Genomic DNA, 24,278 nt, shown 5'->3' with positions numbered 1-24,278 from the left:
GTATAATTTTATTTGCTTTGTTTCGAGGAAAAATTCATAGAAGTTCCAAACATTATCAACCGCTATGCCTCCTTATCTAATAAAGCAATCCCTTTATTTTCTACCTTTTTTGAAAGGCTATGTATTAATACAACATCATCAAAAGTTCAGGAAAAAAAAATTATCGACAAAATACAAATTAAAAATTAAACTTAGAATTCAAGATGGCGCAGGTAAAGGCCTCATAAGTAAAGCCCGGAATTTCAGGCAATAAAAAATGCAAAAATAGGCAGGCAAAAAGGCATTTAAAAAGCTTGAAATAGGCACTTAAAAAAGGCAATTAAAATTGGAGCAAAATGGTCGTTGGTAATGCCTAAAAGCCCATATGGGTATCCAAGGTATAAAAAAAGTTGCTAGAAGTATCCGGTATACCTACATATTCATTTCACTCGACTGTCGTAGCAATAGTACAAAAGAAGTGGACATAATTGCACAAAAAAAAACTCAACTGCGTAGGTGGGAAATAAAAAGTGAAAACTCGTACTTACAATAATATTGTATGCAGATTTATTCTGATGATTGGTTGTTGTTGCACATCACAACTAGATGCTTTTTTATATTTTCAAAAGAGAAATTTTGTCTCCTGTCAGTCAATATATTTTTAAACAAAGAGAAGGATCTTTCTACTTCGACAGAGGTTATGGGCGCGTACCTAAAACAACTTGCCTTGGTAGGAGACATGGTAAGTTCAACTGTAGTATCATCAGAAAGTACTTTTGCAATGTCCTTGATGCATTCAAAGTCTGTATTTGCAGAGATGACGTTTTCACATTTCTTCCTTATTCTGTCACCAGCTGGTCCAGGCACAGACATTAATTCTTCAATAGTATTGTCGAAAATTTTTAGTGACTCGGACAAAGACATATTTCTTTTTTCCATGTGTTCAATAGTTTCAGGGAGCTTCCCAAAATAAGTTGAAATAAAAGTCAGTTCATTTTTTATTTTAGAACTGCTAAGCAGATTTTTACTTTTTCTTATGGATATTGCCTCTTCATCCGAAAAGCTGGTAAGGACTCGAGTAACTTCCTCAAAATTTGTGCAGTAGTATGAGACTGCTGAAATCCATGTTCCCCATCTCGTAAGGATCGGTTTAGGAGGTAATTGAATGTCTGGTGCAATTTCTTTGAACACTTGAAGGGGCTCTCAGAAATACTTTTTTCACACTAGAAACAAGCGAGTCTACCTCAGGATAGAGACCTCTTACTTCCTCTGCTATCCTGTGCAATGCATGAGCAAGGCACGTTAGATGGATCATATTAGGAAATAAAACTTTTAAGGCATTTCCAGCTTTTTTCATGTAGGACGCTGCATCTGTAAGAAATAATAGCACTCTTTCATGCTCAGTACCATTTGGCCAAAGTAAAGCCAGTGCATTAGTGAACAACTGTGCAATTGTTCAGATGTCAACTGTTCAGATGTCAACTTTTGCAACTGTTCAGATGTCAACAAAACGATTTTATGTTTTTCAAATGGGTCCATAACACCAACAATAACATTCGCAACATATCGTCCAGTTACATCTGTCGTCTCATCTATAGATAGCCATATGTTTTTCGTTCCGATTTCATTTTGAATAGTTTTAAGAACTTCGGTGGAACAGTCATCTAAATAAGTTTTCCTTAAAGTTGATTCACAGGGCACACTTTGATTCGTATATTTTTGTAAAAAAGCTCGTATGCTTTTATTTTCAAGTTTCCACATCTACAAATGATCTGCATAAATCCATTGCAAATTCCGATTTGCGAGAAGATAATTGAAAACAGGTGGGAATCAGAGTCGGTGTTTTCCCATCTTTTTTATCTTTTGCTGTTTTATGCTTAGATGTCTCCAAGTGCTGAGATATAAAATACTTCTTCTCAAAATTTACTGACTTCTCACATGCCTTACGAAATAGAATGCTCCCATCAGTAGAAAGCACATCCGATCCAAATTCTTTCACAAAACTGTCCAGTTTTGCTTGTGCAGGCTTTTACTTTAGGCATTTTTGAAATAACTAGTACTAGAAAACTTTTTCGTGCTCCTGCTACAATGTGCTCAACCAGCTTGGTGAATTCGTTTTGTAGATAAGAGAGCATACGAGTTATTCGATGGTGTAGGCTATATGGAGCTATATGGGCCGTAAGTAAGAATAAATTCTATTGATTGTAAGTAAAAATAACTCCTATTGACTGTAAGTAAAAATAACTCCAATCTTTTCACTCCCTTTCTCTCTCTCCTTGCAAAGCGCATCGGGCGAAGGTGACGCCACGTTTTCTGACGCCACGACGAAGGTGACGCCACGAAGAGACGGAGAGGAAATATTAATAAGACCAAAGGAATAAGTCCTAATCTCTATAAATGCATTACAATACGTCGGATGACAGTCAACCATTTCTGTACTTCAAAATTTATTCATTTTGCGTTTATGTTCGTTCAAAAGCACAAAAAGCTTTGCAGAAAATTTTTTAATTAGACAGAAATAGGCATTTATGAACAAAAGGAAAGAAAAAGGCATTTTCAGAAGAAAACGTTTAAAAAAGGCAGAAAAGGGCATTTATGGCATTTTGCCTGAACTTCCGGGCTCTACTCATAAGAAATCGATTGTCTGTGTGAAAATGCAATCGGTTTTACCACGTGGGTAAAAATTTTAATTACAATGAAAAATTTTAAAAAGATAAATTTTATTATTGCATAGTTCTATGGCATATTATTAACTTATTGTTTCAGTCGAATGGATTTTGCTTCACGAATAAAAGAAAAAGGAATTAACTGCAAAGAAAAAGAAAAGAAATTTCCAGAAATAGGCAAAAGAAAAAAAAATGCTGAAAAGCAATAATTTAAAAGTATAGAAGAAACTAATTTGTTAATTATACTTTTTTAAAACTTTTTTTGTTGCATTTATGAGTTTGATTTCTTTTAAGCTGTATATTAAGTAAAAATCGCTGTTATTTTATAAATCTGATGTCTCAGGATTATCAAAAATTACAAATGTTGAGCATATTTTTTTGAGTAACTGTGTAAAACACAAAAGTAAAAGTGCATGTTTACTTCATTGATTCTATTACTTATGGTTTATTAATTAAGATGCATTGTAATAGTGATCTCATGGTAGTTTGGTATTTTCCTTGCCTTTAATTATTAATTTGCATTTTTAATATTAATGTGTACACTTTTTTTGTCAGTAAGGATTCTAAAAATATATTTAAAGGTGTCAGTGAAAAATATCCGAGTGATTCTCGTATATTTTAATTTAGTAAATTCAGATTCTTTACCCCTTTTTATTCAATTCCTATTATTAGTTCACAATCTCCATACGTCTTGTTCAAATTTTAAATCGTTCATAAAATACTTTTTATTTATCCACGCAAGTTCAAATAAATTTTTTTAAACTTGTAGTGTAAACTTTTGAGTAAAGCCTAATGTTAATACAGTTTTTTCAAACATTAATTCATTAATTAAATTTAATTAATTAATTTTAGTTTTATATGGGAGAAAAAATCGTAATTACTTAATAAAAATTAACTAAAATAAATTTTTCTTACTTGACCTGAGAAGGAATTGATTTAAATTATTTTTTTCTTTTCTTATTACTTGTTTTTCTACAGATTATTCGGCTTTTTTTCTCTGGGTTTTAATTTGTTTTTGTTTTTTAAAGTTTATATTCATTTGCATCAATTTATTTTATGCTCATACTTAAAATTGTGTTAGGAAAATACTGTTTTGAGTACACTGTGTCTTGCTCTCACCTTTCTGATATTATGCATTCAATTGGACGATCCCTTTTGTTGAGCAAGAGAAAAAGCAATAAATTTTAACATTCAATAGATAATTAATTGATGATAGTATTTAGTAAATAATTCTAAGAAACTGACGCAGTAAAATGCAATCTCTCTCTCTCTCTCTCTCTCTCTCTCTCTCTCTCTCTCTATATATATATATATATATATATATATATATATATATATATATATATATACGGCGACAAAAAAAAGCCTCATTACAACTCCCCGAATGGCAACGCTAGAAAATCGACCAATGATTGCCGCTAAAAATGTCACATGCCAGATCTTGCTGAGATGGCTCAACATATAGCGCTTTTAAATACGGAAGCTGAAATAACCAGAGAGAGTATAAGCTAGGCAGAAGTGAGTAGTCTTTATCGATAGATCTCCATTTTAGTATTTTGTTGAAAGCGCTTTTTTTCCCGAATTTATTTAACGATTTTTGACTTATATCACGAATTTATTTGTCTTACTAGAATTTATTTGTTTATGCAGATTTTTCCATAGCAATTCCTTTATTTCAATTTTTAATAGACTTAATTATAGCCAAAATTTTAACCTTTTTAAAGAGATATCAGTTTTAGAGATATCAGTTTTTTCATTGTTAAAAGTGATTAAAACTGCAAAGAAACTTGTCTCTGATTTGTTGTTTTATTCAAATAATTATTCTTGTATTTTGTTTTAAAATAATTAAAATGTGAAATGTTCAATATGTTCAATATATTACCTATAATTTTAAATGGACAAGTACAATTTTTTTTATAGATTTCATGTAAATTATTGTTTTTAAACAAAAAATAATTTTTAGTGTCCCGAGTGGTTGTTAAGGATGTATGTTTTTCTGAAGTAAAATATGTTCTAATTTCTAAAAAAAAAATTTTTTTTAAATCTGTAAATAAAAATTAAATCTTTGTAATCTTTAAATTAAATCTTTTAAATCTTTGTATTTGTAAATAAAATCTTTTAACTTCTAATTAAAAGTGCCATGAATTTCCTATGTTAATCTCAATCCCATGAAAACTAATATTTCATTGCAAAATCGGAACAATTTTTGTACTTAAAGTAAAATATTTATTTATCCATTTGTAATCTAATAATAAGTTTTTATATCTTAAGTTAAAGTTTTTTTTTTTCAAAGAATATTACAAAAAATTATTATTTTAGAAATAAATTAGTTACTATGCCTAAAATGCATAAAATTCTTTTAATTCTAATTTCTACTGAACTAAAATAAAAATAAATTAATTGTTTTCTGATTTAAAAACATTTTGATACTGAAAATGTTTGTAACTCCCAAAATTATTTTAATACCTTTGGAAAAAATTTGTTTCTTTTTTCCTTATCTCGTTTTTGTTTTTATTCAATATTTTTTCTCATACAATACATTTTATTTTTCTTCAAGTTAATGGTTGACGTGAAATAGTTACAACTATACCATTTACAACTACCAATATTCATTTCCGTATCCTTATAATTTTGAACCCAATCCTGCAGACAAGGAAACTTCTCGATCTTGACCGAAATTTGCCTTCGTAAATTACTTTTTTTGATGAAACCAGCCCTCATTTACGTTACGTGTGGAGGAGAACCACGAAAATCTCCTACGGTTAGCACGATGGCAAGGGGACTCTAACCCGTGATCCATCTACCACTGAGGATAATTTACGTCAGCACTGTGGTTGGTGCGAACCGAGTGAGGATTCCGTAACTACCAGTCATCGCTGGGATTCGAACTCGGGTCACCTCAATGGGACCATTTTCGAAAGTAAAAGATATCGGTTTTTAATACACGCTTGACCTCTTTTAAAACATTATATGTTGAGGTTTGTATCTTCCAGTAGTGTTATTTTCAGCATCTAATATAAAACTCTGATTGTTCCGAAAATTTTATTACCTTATATTTTTGAATACATGCAGTGCGAAAAATAAAAATAAAACACCTTGATAACTTATAATCACTGATCTTTACGTATTCACATGCAATCTAATGATTTGAAAGAGTAACCTTAAATATGCTGTATATGTTGCACTGGCGATATTTTAAGTAAAGAAAGCTGACACAGAAAAGTAAGTTCTCCGACTAAACATACGGGTTTTTTTTCCCTCGACATTTTCTGATTCTTGATCCTCAAAATATGGGTGGCTTTAACAATCTGGAAAATATGGTTCAAACAGTTTAATCAAGAGCACGGTCGAGAAATTTGATCCTTTAGTCTTACTTTATATATTTTGTCACATAAAGGGAATTTTTTAACTGAACTAAAACATATTTTCATAGAAAATAATAAGGCTCGTTTATCAAAAGGTCCTGTCTTTTTTATAGTTATTTATTTATTTAATTGAATCATGGTTAAAAAAAATATAATTATTAGGTATACAAATTTTTACTTTGCTCAGGGGATAAGCTATTCTAAACGTCCAAATCAAAACTTGAACGAAATTCACAATTTTTTTTGTTGTTGCAAGAACTATTCTAATTTTGCTCAAATTTAGAGGTTTGTCATTTAAAAAAAGTAATTTTAAAATTGTATATTTTAGAACTAAGAGATTCTCATACCAAGATATAATTATAAAAGAAAGTATATAAATTGTTGTGTTTTACAAGGAATTATGTATGGATAAACGAGTTCTATAATTATATGCAAACAGTTTTATGCTCCATTTAAATATTTCAAGTCATATGGCTAATACGTATGAAGTTATAAAAAAAAAGTTTAAAAGTAAAATTAAGGGCTCTAACTCGTTTGTCTGAAACTATGAGGACTATATTTTTCAGATTACGGTTGCTATCCATATTTAAAGAGAGTCAACATTGAAAATTTCGATTCATTTTTTTAAATTCGATTCAATTTTTCGATTATTTATTTAAACTATTTTGCAATCTTTAGTAATTTAGTTGACTAAAATTATACAGCTGATGTTGGCCTTCAAAATTGGTCTTGGATTAAAAGATTATAAATCAAGCCTTAAAATCATTTTAATCAGTGCAAGATTAAGTAATATAAATGATAGGAAATTTTTTTTTTATAAAAATTGGCATTTTGATTCTGCACTGAAAAATTTCACTAAAATGCTCTGTCATTAATGCACATATTTTTATACTCCATATCAAAAATGAAGTAAAAGAAGTATGCTAATTATTATTTAATCGAGGAAAAAACAAAAAAAATATATTGAAATGCGTTAAAATCACCATTTAAAAAGGCGGGTGTGCAAAAATAAAACCTATTTGATTGCTTATTGCTGAATCTAGTAGGTGTTTATAATAATCGCTTAGCCACTTTCCTCTGTTGCTTGCCATTATTTTGCAGATTTTTATATTCTGCACACCCATCTTTCTTAATAGTGATTTGTAAAGTTTCAATAGCGTTTTTATTTTTTACTTGCTTAATTTGCCACCCCTATTTTGTGTACTTCTCTGACTTCATATTCGAAAAAATTTCAAGCCGTGGTTGTTTAGGGGATAAAGAATTCCCCTCCGAACTAGGTGAACCGGGTTCGAATCCCAGTGATGGCTGGTAGATACGAATTCCGCACCAGGATTGTACCGACCACTTTGCTGACTTAAAATGTCCTCAGTGGTAGACGGATCATGGGTTAGAGTCCCTTTGCCTTGAGGCTATCCTTGGGAGGTTCTCGTGGTCTTCCTCTCAAATTTAACGCAAATGCTGGTTAGTTCCGTCAAAAAGTCCTCCACGAAGGCAAATTTCTCCCAATACTTTTTTCAGAAGTTCCCTTGTCTTCTGGATTGAGTTCAAACTTACAAGACTACGGATTTGAGCTTTAGTAGTTGAAAACCCAAAATTGGGTAGGCTGTTCAACGACGGTTAAAAAATAAAGTAAAAAATATTATTTTTACCGTGAAAGTTTTAAACTTAAGGCTAAATTTATACACATGATTTATGTATAATTATATAAACTTAATGCTAAAATTAAAGATATAATTTATGTATAATTATTTAAACTTAATGCTAAAATTAAAGATGTATTTTTTGTATAATTATGTAAACGTAATGCAAAATTTAATTATATAACTTATAAATAATTATGCCATCTCATTAAGTTAATTTCTGCTTAATGTAATTTACATGGGGAAAAAAAGTATCGTATCTCCTTACCTCTTTGGCGGTTTCTTGTTGAATTTTGTTGATTTGTGATGACAAAACAAATACAAGAAAATAACCAGCATCTCAAAATAAACTTTATCATCTTTGCATGAGGTTAAAAGCGACTACTTGTTGCAATGAGAGTGTATCTTGCCAATAATTTAATTCGAATGCGAGATTACTTTTTTGCTGCTTGTAGGGCTAAAAAACTAAATGTTTCAAAGTACGGCCATCTGTTCTGTATCTTTAGCATGTAAGAGATATGCCACATTTTTATATGATTCTACTTAGCGATACTTTCACGTCTATCATACGAGGGGGAGGCAGTAAAATTTTTTTTTTTCTTTCGTTCTAACTCTAGATATTTAAGATCTGTGATGATGAAAGTGTGTTGGAAGTAATTTTGAATGTCATCGTAAGTTTAGGCTTTTATTGTTATTTTTTTTAAAGGTCAAGAACATTGAAGTAGTGGGGTAAAAAATAAGAAAAAAATTTTTAGGGAAATATTTTTTTAAGAATACATTTTAGCACTGTAATTTCAAAAAACAGTAATTTTATGCATTTTGTTAACAATTTTTTCGATAAACCATCAACAGTGTTACGGCTGTTTTTTTTAATTATTTTTCAGAAATAAAATGCTATTTTTATAACTGTAGTGCACAAAAATGGTTAAATAACAGTTTGTTTACCATGCTTAAACAAGACCGTCAAATAACCATAACTAGAGTTTTTTCAGTAGTTTTAATGCAAAGCATTTTTAATTAATAAATTTTTTTAATTATTAATTAATCTATTTTTAATAAATTTTATGTATTACCAAACAAAAGAGTAATCTCCTAATTATGATGAAATTAATGAGAATTTATGCAAATTACATGTGAACAAAATGTACTGATTCATCAAGATACTCAAAAAACTAGACTATTAACTTTTCTTGCAATGGATTTTATGCATCCATTGGAAGAAAAGTCTATGTATGCAGTAATAATTCAAGAATAATATGTCTCTCTTAACTATCTAATTTATAAATACTATTCGAGAATATAAGTTTTAATAATTTAAAAAACTGATAATGGTATAAATAAAAGTTAGATAAAGGAGAAAAAAAAAACATCTACTGAAACATGGCGTTATTCATTCATGAACTTCCGAAGATAAACTAGTATAAACAATAAACATTAGCCGAAGTTCGTAAATAGCCTCTGATTGGCTGTATGTGAAGACTGAGAAACGCAACGAACTGAGAGAATTCGTAGAAACGACCAATCTCAAAAATTTAAATACGTTGTCCTTATTATAGAATTAGCGAATGACTGACTGAAAGTCGATTAGCGTCTTTAGCGTTCTTCACCTGAGCGTTTGGAATTTTCGTCCGTTTTCAAATTTTTAGAACAAACAGGATGTTTTTTTTAAATCTTTTGCTCATTTATGTTCTATTGAAAATACCATAAGTTATTTATTTAGTATAAAAAGTTTTATTACGAAGGAAGAAATATCTTACTTGTCGATATAGCAAAATTTGAGTTTCTCCTCCTCATTAAATTCAAAGATCACGACCAAAACTGACCATGGGGAAACAGATTAACTTCCATGTTAGGCCTATCCATATATTAAGATTTAACTCCAACATTGAAACATTATACACACATTGTAATTATGTTGTTGTTTCTAATGCCACTTGCCACACGGGAAAGCCTGCTTGGTGAAACCGAGCAAATTTAAGGCAGAGTGTGAGTTTCTTGTTTTTCAGTGGCGCCATCTATGGTCAAGAATTCGACTTCTGTCACACCATACGTCGCACCCGTTTATTGGGCGGACCTATTCATTCATCCATTCATTCATCCACAGATCGTAATTTTGACCTGAATCAGAGAACGATCGATCTCCAATCCAGTACCCCCAGAGGTTTTGATTTGTTATGGGAACATGGAGAACTTTTGCGACCCGACAGATTTAACGTGCATCAGTCACTTTACTACACGTGGAGTCTTCGGCCGGCGGGGTTCGAACCCACGAACTCTCGGACATGTGCCCAGTGCCCTACCGATCAGGCTATCCCGGCCCACATTGTAATTATATTTCTGCTTAGCAGTTATTGGTAAAATGAGATAGATTATATTCCAGCAATTTATATCAACATTACGTTTATATCTTGATTTCCAATTAATAGCATGAATGAAATTAAATAAATAAAATAATTTTTTTCCAAAAAATGTTTATTTGTTGAGAATTGTTAGGCGTTTTATTTCATGACATACAAAAACCTGTAACATGATTAAATAAAAAAAATACATATGGTAGACTGTAAATTCCAAAGCGTTTAAACATATTCAGATTTCAGATATGATAATGATGTAAATTATTTTCATCATTATCATTATCAACGACTCAATTGACATAATGGTTATATTCAAGTTAATCACTTAATGTTGGATGGACATACAAACGTAAGAAATAAATGAGGATTTTTGTCATTTTGCATCAAGTTATTCAGCAATAAATAGTGTTTGATTAGAATATTTCAACTTGGGTGATTAAAAATTACTTTTGAATTTCTCTGTTTAAAATTACAGATAGAATTTGTTTTTTTAAGTTTCAAAATTGTCTATTGATTTGAAAGTTCAAAATTCTCTATTGTTATTTAAGTTCATATGCATCAATAGAGAATTTTGATTCTCTATCTAAGTTCAAAATTCGCTATTGATATGAAAATTATTTCTTCATATTTCTTATGGTACATGATTGAACTATATCAAATGCCATTTATGTGGCGTTTTTAAATTTGAGGAAAAAAATGGAAAATTGTAATTTTTAAAAACTGTAAACTTCATAACGTCGATACGTTGCTATTTAAGTTAATTACAAGCAAACTACAATATTACGTTAGAAACACTGCTAATAAGTTAGAGAATCCAATATTTCCATAAAGGTTGAAGAAAGCATTTATAACGCTTTTGCACCCATAAATATAAAAAGGAACATATAACGAGTAAATAAATTAGTCTTATGACATAAAATTGAACAATAAACAATGCATGCATTATTTGGCAATGAGAATAAGATAACAAAGCTTTACATTATCGTAGTTAACAACATTGCATTGGAAATTGTTGTATTAAGACATGTATTTGCTGAAATCTTTATTTAGGAAACTCTACTGCAAATTTTTCTTCATTCCTGTGTTCTAGCATATAGTTCAGCAAAGGTAATAAATTTCTGAAGTAATAATAACTATATCAGTTATCAATAATATATTGCTGAATTATAAATATATCAAATATAAATATATTGCTGAACAGTTGCAGCAGACATGTGTATTCATTATCCATAATCAGTAACAATGATTCATCTTTTTGCAAAGTTTGCTCTAGAACTGAAAATATTTGGCAAAATTGAGTTCTTTTTTTATCCAAGATAACATTCTACATACGATAATATTTTTTTTAAGTCGAATTGGATATTCTACCTTAAAGGATGACAGGTCACTATAAATCGAAATTACGGATAAAAATTCACTAAACTCTTCAGATTTTACATTTGAAATAGATCTTTAACTCAAAGTAATGCACATGCGTAGCATCAAAAAAGTAATTCTTACGCACAGCATGGATCTGAGCTGAAATGTAGATCTTTTAAATCTAGATCTTGTCAATGACAAATGCAGATTTCAAGAAAAGTCTTACTCACAAACGAGGTATTTAAATTTGCACTTTGAGAAATTTGCCTGCACGAAGGGTATGACTTCCAGTGACTTTAAATGTTTAAGCGATGATTTTCGAATATCACATGAAGTTAACCAAATTCACGTTTCCATTCTTTGCAGGATGACGGGGCAGTATGACTTAGAAATACTGCTAAAAGTCGTAGATTGTTTAAAATTCCCGACAAATCTATTCAGATCTAACATTTGAAATAGATTTTTTACTCAAAATTGATGTAATGCGCTTGCATAAGTTCTAAAAAGTAAATCTTATGCACAAAATCCTGCTCACGAATGTAGTCTTATCTTGTCAATGAGTAATGCCGGTTAGATAAAAGTCTCAATCGCAAAACTACTTCAGTTTGTGCATTGTGGAACTCATTTACATGAATGATTTTTATACTATTTCAGTTAATTTAATTGATGATTTTCGAATATCACATGGACTTATCCAACCTCCAAAAGCTTTTTCCAATTCTCTTGCTGCAGCAATTGTTAAACTATCTCGATTCATACCTCCAATCACTTGAATTCCCAGAGGCAAACCTTTACTGCTCATTCCTAATGGGCACTGGGTAACAGGTAGACCAAGAATGTTGAAAATGACGCTATAGCCTATATTAAAAGGACGGAACAACATTTCCATGTGATATGGAGCAGTGACCGGGTAAGTTGGATAGAGGAATATACCATCATCGCCAAGAAGCTCATTGAATTCTTGCAAAAGTTCGTCTCTCATCTTGAAGAAAGGCTCAGCTAACTTCGAATCATATTTTCTGATGTATCTATCCAAGATTGCAAGACAGATAATGGGGAATGTATGTTTTGATTTACCAGCCATGGATTTGAGAACTTCTTTGCTGAGATTTAATTTTTTTTGGTAGCCAACGATTTCGTTGCAGAGTTGCTGGTCATTAAGGGTCTCAATTACGCAAACCCATGTTTCAACAGCATCTTGCAGTTTTTCTTTGAAGATTTTCTGTGGTGCTTGCTCGCAGATGTCCTCGAAATGATTAACTGCCTGAAAAAAAGTTTAATATCATGTTTAGATTTATAAGCTCATTAATTATAAGATTCCTTACAAAATAAATGATGCAGTGGAATATTTCGTTCCACGCTGGAAAGAAGTAAATATTATTTGAATCGCATAAACTAGCTTATCCAGCTACGTAACTTATTGTGAAGTCTTGATTCCTTCTTTAAATTTATCAATTTCTGTGATGTAAATATTTTTAACAAATCAACAACAAAGATTCTAAATGGGCATAGGTGTATCTAGGGTACACAGTGCCTGTGACAAATCTCGAATCCTTTTTAAAAAATATTGTATTTTCTTCTATTTAAGATGCAATATAAAAACATTATTTTAAGAATGTAATCATCTTGGCTATATAATAAAAGATTGTATTGTATATAATCAAAAATTTTCAAAAAATCTACTACTCTAATTTTAGCTAATCTTACATTTATGCTTATTTAAATTCGTCGTTGATTCGAAATATTAAGTCATTACAAAATAATTATGTTATTCACTATTAAAACAGAAGAAACAAAAGTAAAAACACTGATACCAAAGTTAAATTTTAAAGTTTTTCAAATATGATATGGTTAGAAAAATGTTGTTCTGAGAATTTTTTAAAAGGATAATAATTAATAACACAGTTTAGAAATAAATCCTTATCATTATTAGAAAGTGAACTAAAGAAAGCTGTTACTTGAAAAAATAATCATTTTTTGCTAATAGAAGATAATAAAATTTTAAGAATCTTCTAACTACACGCATTCGTATCAAGTCAAATAAATTCTTGCGACATTATTAATTAATTAAAGAGCTCAATACAAATAATTACAACCGATTATGGCAATTGCTAATAAAAATATAACAATTAAATTGCCTGTTTTTGTTAATTCATTAAAAAATATAATTGATTAGAGAAAAAAAAAAGCATTAATAGCGATATTTATATAAAACTCTTCTTGCAATAAAAAAAACGAGCTTTTTTTGAATTTTTTTTTAAATATTAAATCGCTCAACGCTATTGTTTAAATTGTATTGAAAAGAACATTTCAAAAAAAAAAAATCTAACTGACCATTAAAAATTTGCAAAATGCTTGTTTTTTCAATTTTTCTAAACCTGTACAATGAGCAAAAAAAAAAAGACATAACACCCTGAATAACTTTTAATCTAAAGATCGGATTTTGTTTTCGGGATTCTTAGGAGCCAATCTTAATAGTTTCATGGCTTAAGCTTAAATATGCTAGTTAATAAGTCCGGACGTGATATTTTAAGTAATGAAATTAACATAATAACTTGCTTTCTCTGAAAATTTGATACCCTTTTTTCTTCGCAGTATACCTTTTTTTGCGAATAGATTTAGATGTAGGAAATTTAAAATATTGGCTAGCAGAAAATCTGAAAAATATGATTCCAATATTTTAAGAAGGAGAGTTATGTGTTGCTTTTCATGATTAAATATAAAATAAAAATTCAATTATTTATTTTTAAAATGTAAAGACAGCGACTACACAAGGATTCCTTAAAGGCACATCTTTCATCTGTTTTTATTTTCTAGAACAGAAGGGTGTATTCAATCTTAAATCGTTTGATTGGTTCAAATTAGTTGTCAAGCAAGTGCCTCCTTATTTTAGTATTTATTACAGCTCTTATGATTCCTCGCCATGGGTAGCAAAAATCTCCTTCTTGAGAGAGATGAGTGTTTTTTCTTCTTTCTCACCAATTTACTAAAGAGTATTCTTAAAAAATTTTTTCACAACTAAGTAAATTAAATTAAAAAAGCATATCTAAAAATAAGTTTGGAGACAGCTGGACACTGGGCTGGGTGACACCTCATGACTTTCACAATTTCAGATTTGTACTTTACTAAAGATGCTATATTTTCGGGTCAATGAAGGGGTTTCACGTCCCCTCGCCTAGTTACATAGTCATTTTTAATAACTATACTAGGAGGCTTTGCCCCCTGCTCGCTGGCGCTCGCCAACCCCCGGAACTGCTTTCGCAGTTCATTTCGGATTGCTTCGCAATCCGATGCTCGCTTTGTTCGCTCAAAGGATACGTTCTTAACGTCTAGCTTTTGGATACTTTTTTGAACACTAAAGTTCCGAAAACTTTTCACTGTAGAACATTCTAAACATGTACATTTCAATAATAATTTGAAATTACAAACAGTTGGAATTCGGTGAGAATCGAAGACAAATGCTATTGTGTTTATGTAATGAGTTCACAACTTCTTAATTATGTGGATAAATACGAAAAAAAGTTTAGAAATTTGTACAAAACGCCTACAATTAAAAATGAAAACTGTTGCCAACGCGAGAAAAGAAATATCATCGGTTTTATTGATACATACATACATATTAGCGTTTCATATAATATCGATAATTAGGTTTCCCTTTACAATAGGGAAATGAAGATGCACAAAATGTATAGCCGAAACAATGAGGAAAATGTGTGACCTGGATATTTGGCATAGGTTAGAAGAGAAGATAGAACGAGCTCTGTCTGCTGGAAAACATTTAAGGACTCGCTTTTTAATCAATTTTAATATTTTTTAGGGAATATTAAAATGAATTTACTCAACCTATAAAACAAAGCAGAAACAAAATATTTTTATTTTCATAATAGCAATAATAATAAATAATGATGAAGTAGAAGAGCAATAAAATGAAGAAAAAAATTTTTGGTGCCCTTTTTCAAATAATGAGCCCATTGCAAAATGCCCAACTTGCCATACCCTAGATTCACTACTGTAAAATAGGGCAGTGAAATACGTACAGGGCTATAGTTAAAGTTACACTGTTTACACCAACATAAAATTCGTTTTTTTGAAGGTAGATGAAACTTGATATACATGCGTTATATGGACCATAGATGAAAATAAAAATATAGTTCAAATTTTGAATACCTGGTAAGAAAAATAATGTGCACATAAAAACTTATATCTTTGTTTAATCACCGACAACACGAAAAGTTTTCGGTCTATAGCAGTAACAATCGACCCAAGCATGACGTGTTATGCTTGCTTTCAATTATTTTTCTCTTGAATATCATTTTTGTCTTTTTTTCTTGCAGTATACCTTTAAGTTCCCAGTCTCTTCAAAGTTAGTAGTCATCATTTTTACTTCTTTCTACTTTAATGATATTATGCTGAATGATTTTATGGCAGTAATTACTGTTTTTTTAAAACGTTCGCAATGCATGAAGCTATATTTGCCATCCATATTTTCTTAAAGTATTATGCAGATTTCTTTTTCTTACAGTCCATATAATGCATATATATATAATATATGTGGGGGCGAGTTGTTACCGTCCACGTCAACTGTCATCTATGAAAAGGTACTCCTACATGGAGTCGAGTTAACGCGTCTTATATACTAGTGAATTGTAGTTGTAATTTTGTGGTAGATACACTACAGCACTCCCCCACCAGAATTATAGCAGCGATAGAATTCGATGAACGGATACCACTAGTTGAGTTATTGCTGTTTTGTGAAAAGCCGGGAGTTCTGTATTAAGATCACCGTACTTTTCGAGTGCTGAATGTGAGAGGTGTATTAACTTCACGGTCGTAGTCGCTCCTGTGTTGCCGTTAGCAGTCGAGTGTATGCAAGCCGACGTTGTGCGTGATCGAGACGAGACTGAGTAGCAACAGTGCGAGGAGGTGGATAATGTCGCAGTCACAAGTAGCAAGTCAACTATTCAATGTGGACCATCCATCGAAGTAGGCGTGTTCACATCACGTCCGAAGGTCACCAATGTGGGGGCGAGTTGTTACCGTCCATGTCAACTGTCATCTATGAAAAGGTACCTCTGCATAGAGTCGAGTTAACATGTCTTATATACTAGTGAATTGTAGTTGTAATTTTGTAGAGGTAGATACACTGCAATATATATCAAGTTTCATTGACATAATGGTAACGAATATTGTTGTACAGTAGCGAATATTTGTTGATCTAAACAGCCACTAAATAAACATACTAAATAATAGAAACTGATATTTATAACTTTTAAAGTTATATTTATCCTTTCAAGACATTAAAATGAATAAAATATGTATTAAATGACAATCCCTATAAAATACCTTTCTTAAAGCTTTTTTAATTCCTCTGGATACAGGAGTTCGAAAAGGATAACCTCCGTCATCTTCCATGTAAAATACACGCAATTTCTTTACATTAACCTGTACAATAATAATCAAAACTGTTTATTAGAATTATTAGCAAATAATCAACAGAGTAAACTTTTTTTTACATGGGAATGTTTTTATTCATTATTTCATGAAACAGTTCATTTTTATGCACATTTTAAATAAAAAAACATATCTATACAGGTTGTTCCATAATGCCTACACTTAACCTTTTGGTAACGGTAACGCATACTACAAATATATCACATGTGCTGTTACAACATTGTAACCCTTAGAGAAGAATTAACATGCGTACATATTTAGAATCCGTGTCAAATGTGAAGTCTAAATTCTATGCATATCTAGGAGTGCCAAATTAAGATCGAAACAAAGAAAAGAATCAAAAATGTTATCGAAATCAGACGAATCATTATTGAGGTAGAAAATCCTAGATTAATATTTTTAAAAACTATTTTATTGCTCGTTAAAACTTGAATGTGCTTATAATAGAGAGATTTTGCATCCCTTACCTCTCATTTATTTTTACCTTCTTCTTAAATTTATCATCACAACCGCGACCAGTAATTATTTTGGGCACGCTAAGTGTGGATTTTTTTTGAGTGATAGGATGAAGTTAGCCAGACGGAGAGGGGGGCAAAATTGCCCTAATCATAGTCTTTCAACTCTTCTCTGTGTTTTCTTAGTTACATGTTTTGATGTGAAGTCAGTCAGATTTTCGTCAGATTTGGTATTTGTCAGATTTTTTTTCCAACGTCTACCCCTCCCCTAAATATTAGTTTGCGATCCTTAATATGCATATTTTTTTGCCAAGTATTTAAAATATACATTAAGATCAATAGTTACAGAACCCAACACTGATTACGTGTAAAAAGGATTCAAGTTATCACAGTTCTAAATTTCGCTATTGAATATTTCCTCGCAAAAATATTCCCTTAAAAAATTAAGATTCTAATTTCAAATTCTTATATATTCTTAATAGGCTTCACTTAAAATCAGCTTATGTTATACTTTAAAAGTCAATAAGGTTTTGAATTAGAATTCAAATTAACTTGATAAAAATGTCATATCCTTTATTTAAAAAAAGCAATAGCGTTGTTTAAAATACCTAATGAATCATTTAAATACCTCTCACCTAAATTATTTCTTATGATTTATTTTTTATATCGTCACAATTACAGTTTTTATATGACTCCAATTCATTTCAATAACGTCATTTAAAATAACTAATGTATTATTTAAATATCTTATGCCTAAAATATTTTTACAGTTTATTTTTATATCGTCACAATTACAGTTTTTATATGACCCCAATTCATTTCAATAACATCATTTAAAGTACCTAATGAATAATTTAAAGCCTCGTACCTAAAATATTTGTATAATTTATTTTTATATTGTCAAACGCTATGTCAAACACTATTTTTATATTGTCAAACACTAACACATCTAACATTGTAAATTCGTAAGAAATACAATTGAAAAAATTTTTTTTTGAAAATTCATATAATCGTGTTGTTTTCAATTTCACCATTCAAAAGGTTTTTTGAAATAATGTAAAAAAATTTCTTATAATACCATAAACCTTGTTAAAAGTGAGTTTTGGAATGTGATTAAGGCGTTTAAATTTTGAACAATTTATTTTGTGCCAATGTGCTTTCATATTATACAAACTGAAATATGTACTTATCACCAATACTAACAGTGAGTATTTGGAATAAAGAAATTCCTTTATGCATTGACAGTCATATATATACACTAGAAGGAATACACTAGAAGGATTTTAAAATATTCGTTTTCATTTATTTAATGGTTTTAGGGGCCAAAAAGAGGTTTCATTACAAATAACTACAAATGTATAGTGTACAAAAGGAATACAGCATTTTGAAATTTTTTCCAAATATACATAAATTAATTTTTTTTAAATATTAAAATCTGAAATTAAAGTCTCGAATAATTATAAAATAAGTGATAAATGATTGACAAACTAAAAAATAAAATATCAATATTTTTACTTGTATCTAGAAATAGTAATAATCTTAATGAAGGATTGTCATTTGCCGGTAATGCCATGTTTTTTAAAGTTTATTTTTAAAGGTCATGATTAAGGTATTCAAATTTAAAACAATATTGTTTTGTCATTTGAAAATGGATTTAAATGTCAATGCGGGTAGCTATATACGTTTTAAAATTTTTTTCAACAAAAAAGCAAATCGATGTTGCCGAAACTAATCTGTTTTAACTTATGACCTTTAAATAAGAGTTAATGTTATATAAACAAAGCAAATATCTTTAAAGATCGCTAATTAGAGTATTTCGTACATTTGTAACTCTAAATAGTGATTAAAAACACATTAATAGTAGTAAAAAATATAAGAAATAATAATAATGAAAAACTAATAAGCAACAATAATAATAAAAAATATATAAGCAATAATAATATTTAAAAAAAATTCAGATGACTCAGAAACAGTTTCAGTGACATCATTTAAAAGTTATTTGAAATATCTATTGTATATTTTTTTACTGACCTTATAATCATAATAAATATTCTAACAAATTAAAATTTATAAAAAGTATTTCTTTAAGAAAAATTGTTTTTTTTTTTTTAATTTTTTAATTTTTAGATTTAACATACCTGATTTAATCAGAATTACATTATTCGAAAAATAATTAAAATGTATGTGTAATTTATTCTCATAAGGAAGTGAACTTTCAAACATACTTATTTTTATATAACTGCTACAGATGTTTTCCAATATACTACTATTGGTAAACATTCAATTCATAGAAAATACGTAGGAATACATAGGAGAATTCATGGGGAATGCAATGAAAATTTTCGCGAGAGTGTTTTTGTGCAATTACATCAATCTAAAGGTTGCTAAAATACCTTTAGAATTATCCCCATATTGTCAGAAATAACTTTCAAAGTTATAATATTTTTATCATAAAAATAAAATTCATAAAAATTATTTTTCTGAAATTAGTATAATTGTTTTAGTTGCAATTACATTTTTCAAAAGCTAGCTAAAATATGTGTAGAATTATTTTCTATTGAAGTACCTCAAATCTGCTTATTTTCATAAAATACGTATTCATAATATTTTTTTTAACTATAGATAGTTGTTTCAGTTACAATTACATGAGTCAAAAAATAACTGAGACTTCTATTACCGGAAATATCTTCCAATGTATTATTTACACATTATAAATTAAGTTCATAAAAAAATATAATGAATACTTTTTTTAAGGTTCATATAATTGTTTTATTTACAATTACACCGCCAAAAAAAAAAAAAAAAAAAAAAAAAAAGAACTAAATTTTCCGAAGAATTATTCCTCACATTGCCTTAAATGTCTTCTAAAATACTATACTATTATTTTTATAAAAATCAAAACTAATTAGAAGTATTGTTAAAAAATTTATATAATTGTTTTAAAAACTAATTTATTAATTGCACGCATTATTTTTCGTTTTTTTTACTCCCTGAATTCAGGACTCACAGGATCATCTAATTTCAGCAAGTCCTTTTTATCCGATGTCATGATTTTCATCATGGGAAGCAGATCAATTGCGTATCGGCACATGGGCCCAGTACCGATCATTTGACGAACAGCTTCTTTGACGACTGGATATTGATTTCCATTAGATACAGCTCCTTTATCAAGAGATAAATATTAATAGTCTTAATACATTAAAACATTCATGTAGTAGAAATAAAGAGAATTTATTCATTCATTTACTTTTAATTTAATAATAAATTCTTTTAACTATAAAGAAAAGAATTGCTTTATTTGAATCAATTAAACAATTTTCTATGCAGAGTGATTGAAAATTATTTTTATCAAAAACAACAACGTATTTCAATTACAGTAGGATAAGAAACATAATAAGTAATCAATCCTAATGAAAAATCTGTTTGCATCTTTTCGTCATTTTGCGTCAGAATCCTAAAATTAGGACAGCTGGTGCAAAAAGTATTTTTAGCCCCATCCTAAAAATTTTAATTTGTCCATTTCAGAAGAACGTGTGAAAAGCGAATTCTTCTATTACAATCAGCATTACCTATTCCATGTAATTTAAATTGAGATAGCTTTTTTTCATTTATTTAATATATAACGCCAGTTATGTTTTTTAACTTACAGCTCTAGTTGAACAAAAACGAGTTTCACTAAGAGATTATTACACATTTTTTTCAAAATTATTCATCTATGATTTTTTATGTCATTTAAATACAGTTTAACTAAACGTGCAGTTCTTGGGATCATGGAGACGTCAGAAGTCAGAGAATTAGTATTTCGAAAGCTATTTGAAAGGACAAGTTTATTTTGTTCAACGCATTTCTATAAATTTAAATAATACAAAATCACGAAAAGTTAAAAGGAAATTAAGATTAAAATTGTCAATTAATCGGGAAAATCGCTTTATTGTAATAAAGCTTGTCTATGACTGAAACTTGGCAGCTCTTACTTACATCATTTTCAATGTTTAATTAATAAGTTAATATTTTAAATTAGTTTGAGTTACTGATCTTTTGATGAATTGAAGTTCTAAAAACATGTTTGTTTAATTCAATACGGCTTAGTTCCCTGGAAGGGCAAAAAATAATAAGAAAAGGAATTAATTAAAAAATTTTATTGTTACCATACACTTTCAGTTTTGTGTACGATTGGGTAAGAACAAATGTCTATTAATTATTTAAATTTTTTTTTTTTTACCATATACTGATGCTCAGTAAATATCACACAATTTGAGAAGATAATTTCCCAAAATTGAACAACTTTTTTTAATACAAGTGATGGAAATATTTATTGTAATTCAGAAATCTATCATAGCATACACGATTAAGATATTGTATACCAGGCATTTTTTTTTCCTTCACAAAACATGGAAAGCTTAATAAATTTAAGCATGGATAAGTAAAATTTTTTCCAAAAGTAGCATTTTCACACTATACAGTTCCTTAATATTTGTAAACTATTTAGTCACATATTTAAATAAAAATATAGATCAACATCAAGTATGTAAAGCAGATTAGGTAACATAGCTGCCAAAATTTCAAAATGAAGTTTAGGGAAATTTTCATCTGAACAAATTAAGAGAAATAAAACTATCTTCTCGTGGATTTTTCAAATAAGAAAATTGATTTTCTCAATATATTTTTAAATGATAATCAATTAGTAACATTTATACTAATGACCGACCGTAGATAACATTTATACTAATGACCCTATATTAGTCCCTTCTAATGACTTAAAGCATTTTTAATTAGCTGTTCATTCCTTTGAGAAATTTGTTAATCTTTAAACTACATTTTTTAATCTAAAGAATATAGTTTTAGCTTAGCTTTAGAAAGTTAAGTAAGACTTAAATAAATAATGTAGGGTATTTTAATTGACTAAAAAAGTATCATGAAAATTTTATAGCCATGTAATGACTGGTATTTAATGCAAAAGTTGAATATCTTGATTATGGGATAAAATCTATATGAGAATATTAAAGAATGCAGGCTAAACTAATTATAATAGTCAGACAAGAATTCCCAAAAACATCAGCAATAAGATTGAAAAGAAAAGAGTTAAAGGAAAAAGGCGTTTAAAGGTTGCGGTAAAGTATTCGTTAGCTTTATATTTTAACCTTGTATTTTTGCTATGAATTAGAATACCAGAAAATAGATTTCAGGAAGGTGAAGTTTAGATTTTACTTGAATTTTATTTATGTACGAAAAAATTAAATTAACCTCTTGATGGTTTGTGCCCGAATATTCCACTGAATAGAGCTGGAATCCGTATGCTTCCTCCAAGATCTGTTCCGATACCTATTACTGAAGCTGCAGCCGTCAACAGTGATGATTCACCTCCTGGAATATATATTTGAGTTTCTATTATTACATTATTTTAAATGAGAGCAATGATTGTTGATTATGCAAGATACAGCTGTTAATTTCCAGAACTGATCTAATAGAGCGATTAAACCCTGAGAGTATTGTATTAATTACATTTACAACATTTATGTGCTTTGGAGTAACTTCGAGCTTCCGTAATGCACTTTTGTACTCGGCTCTATAAGTTCCTGTAACAAAACCCCGAAAGTATTGTGTTAATTACATTTGCAACATTTAATAAGGTTCGAATTAATTGCCTGCTTCCGTAATGCACTTTTGTGCTCGGCTATATAAGATCTTGTGACAAAACCCTGAAAATATTGTGTTAATTACATTTACAACTTTTAATAAATGTAAAAGTAACTTCCAGCTTTCGTAATGAACTTCTGTACTCGGCTAAATAGATCCTTGTGACAAAACCCTGAAAATATTGTGTTAATTACATTTACAACATTTAATAAATTTCGAAGTAATTTATAGCTTCTGCAATGCACTTCTGTACTCAGTTATGTGATAACTAAGTTCTCTTTAGACATGCTTTTCTCTATTGAAATGCTTTTCTAAAGAGAACTTAGTTATAACAAAGATGAGAAATACTTTTCTAAAGAGAAGATGTCAAAGTTTTCTTGATGTCTTCAACATACCATCTTGTTCCTTAAGCAAACTTTTCAGTTTCAGAAACAAGAAAAAGCCCACAGTAATAGGTTTATTTCCCATCTGAAGCCGAAAAGTTTGACGATGGAAACTAGGTTTAAAGATATTGAAGCCACTAGATAAGCCCTGACATCATCATTCCAAAAGATGACTTATTTCAATGGTATTTCAAACATTTTTACAGCCAAGAATAAAAGTGCATTACGACAGGTAAACATTATTTCGAAACTTAAATGGTCATGTTATTCACATAATATTTTCAGTTATATTTATTTTAGTCCTGGAAATTAATATCCTTTCATGCATTATTATGATATGTAGTACAATATAATGCAGACTATTCCACAAGCGTCACTTTATCGTATATTTTTAGAATTCTTGATAAAAATAATATTAAAAAAAAGCGTATTAAGGATAGCATAGTAATATTTAACTAGAAAAAAAAATTATACCATAAGCTTTCAAATCATAATTGGTGAAAGTGAGATTGAAAGCATAAGTAACAGTGTGAATACCATATAAAATTTAAAGATGTTTTTAATAATTGCCTTTCATTTTCTCTCAGTTTCCTACGATTACGTTTTTGTTTTTTCCTCACTTGTACGTTAATTTGCTACTTTCAATACGTATATTGACTTCCTTTTTGTTAATGATTCTAAAGATACAGATTAAAAGCGATGATTACGGAGAGCACCCTATATAATTCCCCTACTTGAGCCGGCACAGGGGATACTCGCCCTCCAGTGAGGTGACCCGGGCTCGAATTCCAGAAATGGCTTGTCGATATGAACAAGGCTCGCACCAACCACATATCGTAAAATATAATCAGTAGTAAACGGATCATAGGTCTCCTCGCCGTCAGGCTAACCGTGGGATAAATCGTGGTTTGTTTTCCCATGTGACGCAAATGTAGGTTAGTTCTATCAAAATGCCCTTTATGAAGGCAAATCTCTCCCAATACTTGATC

General features: G+C 29.6%; 2 protein-coding genes across 2 annotated transcripts in view; both read right to left on the bottom strand.

The window, feature by feature from the left end:
* Positions 1–8,121, bottom strand: part of LOC107442501 (angiopoietin-1) — a 76,994-nt gene extending 68,873 nt beyond the window's left edge. The window contains exon 1 of the mRNA XM_021147508.4: positions 7,919–8,121. Coding sequence (XP_021003167.1) covers positions 7,919–8,009 — 91 coding nt within the window. The 5' untranslated portion in view covers positions 8,010–8,121. The remainder of the gene's footprint in view (positions 1–7,918) is intronic.
* A 2,364-nt stretch (positions 8,122–10,485) lies between these two features.
* The window catches only part of LOC107442499 (fatty-acid amide hydrolase 2-B), a 49,820-nt gene continuing 36,027 nt past the window's right edge, over positions 10,486–24,278 (bottom strand). Inside the window, exons 4-7 of the mRNA XM_043051242.3 lie at positions 22,514–22,633; positions 20,277–20,431; positions 16,707–16,805; positions 10,486–12,627 (exon numbers count right to left, since the gene is read on the bottom strand). Of these exons, the coding sequence (XP_042907176.1) occupies positions 12,004–12,627; positions 16,707–16,805; positions 20,277–20,431; positions 22,514–22,633 (998 nt within the window). The 3' untranslated portion in view covers positions 10,486–12,003. The remainder of the gene's footprint in view (positions 12,628–16,706; positions 16,806–20,276; positions 20,432–22,513; positions 22,634–24,278) is intronic.

The sequence above is a fragment of the Parasteatoda tepidariorum genome, chromosome 5, assembly GCF_982258835.1.
Source record: "Parasteatoda tepidariorum strain Cologne lab strain chromosome 5, Ptep-v5.0, whole genome shotgun sequence".
NCBI lineage: Eukaryota > Metazoa > Arthropoda > Arachnida > Araneae > Theridiidae > Parasteatoda > Parasteatoda tepidariorum.
Note: the sequence above shows the minus strand (reverse complement) of the source record. Positions and strands in the feature narration are given on the sequence as shown.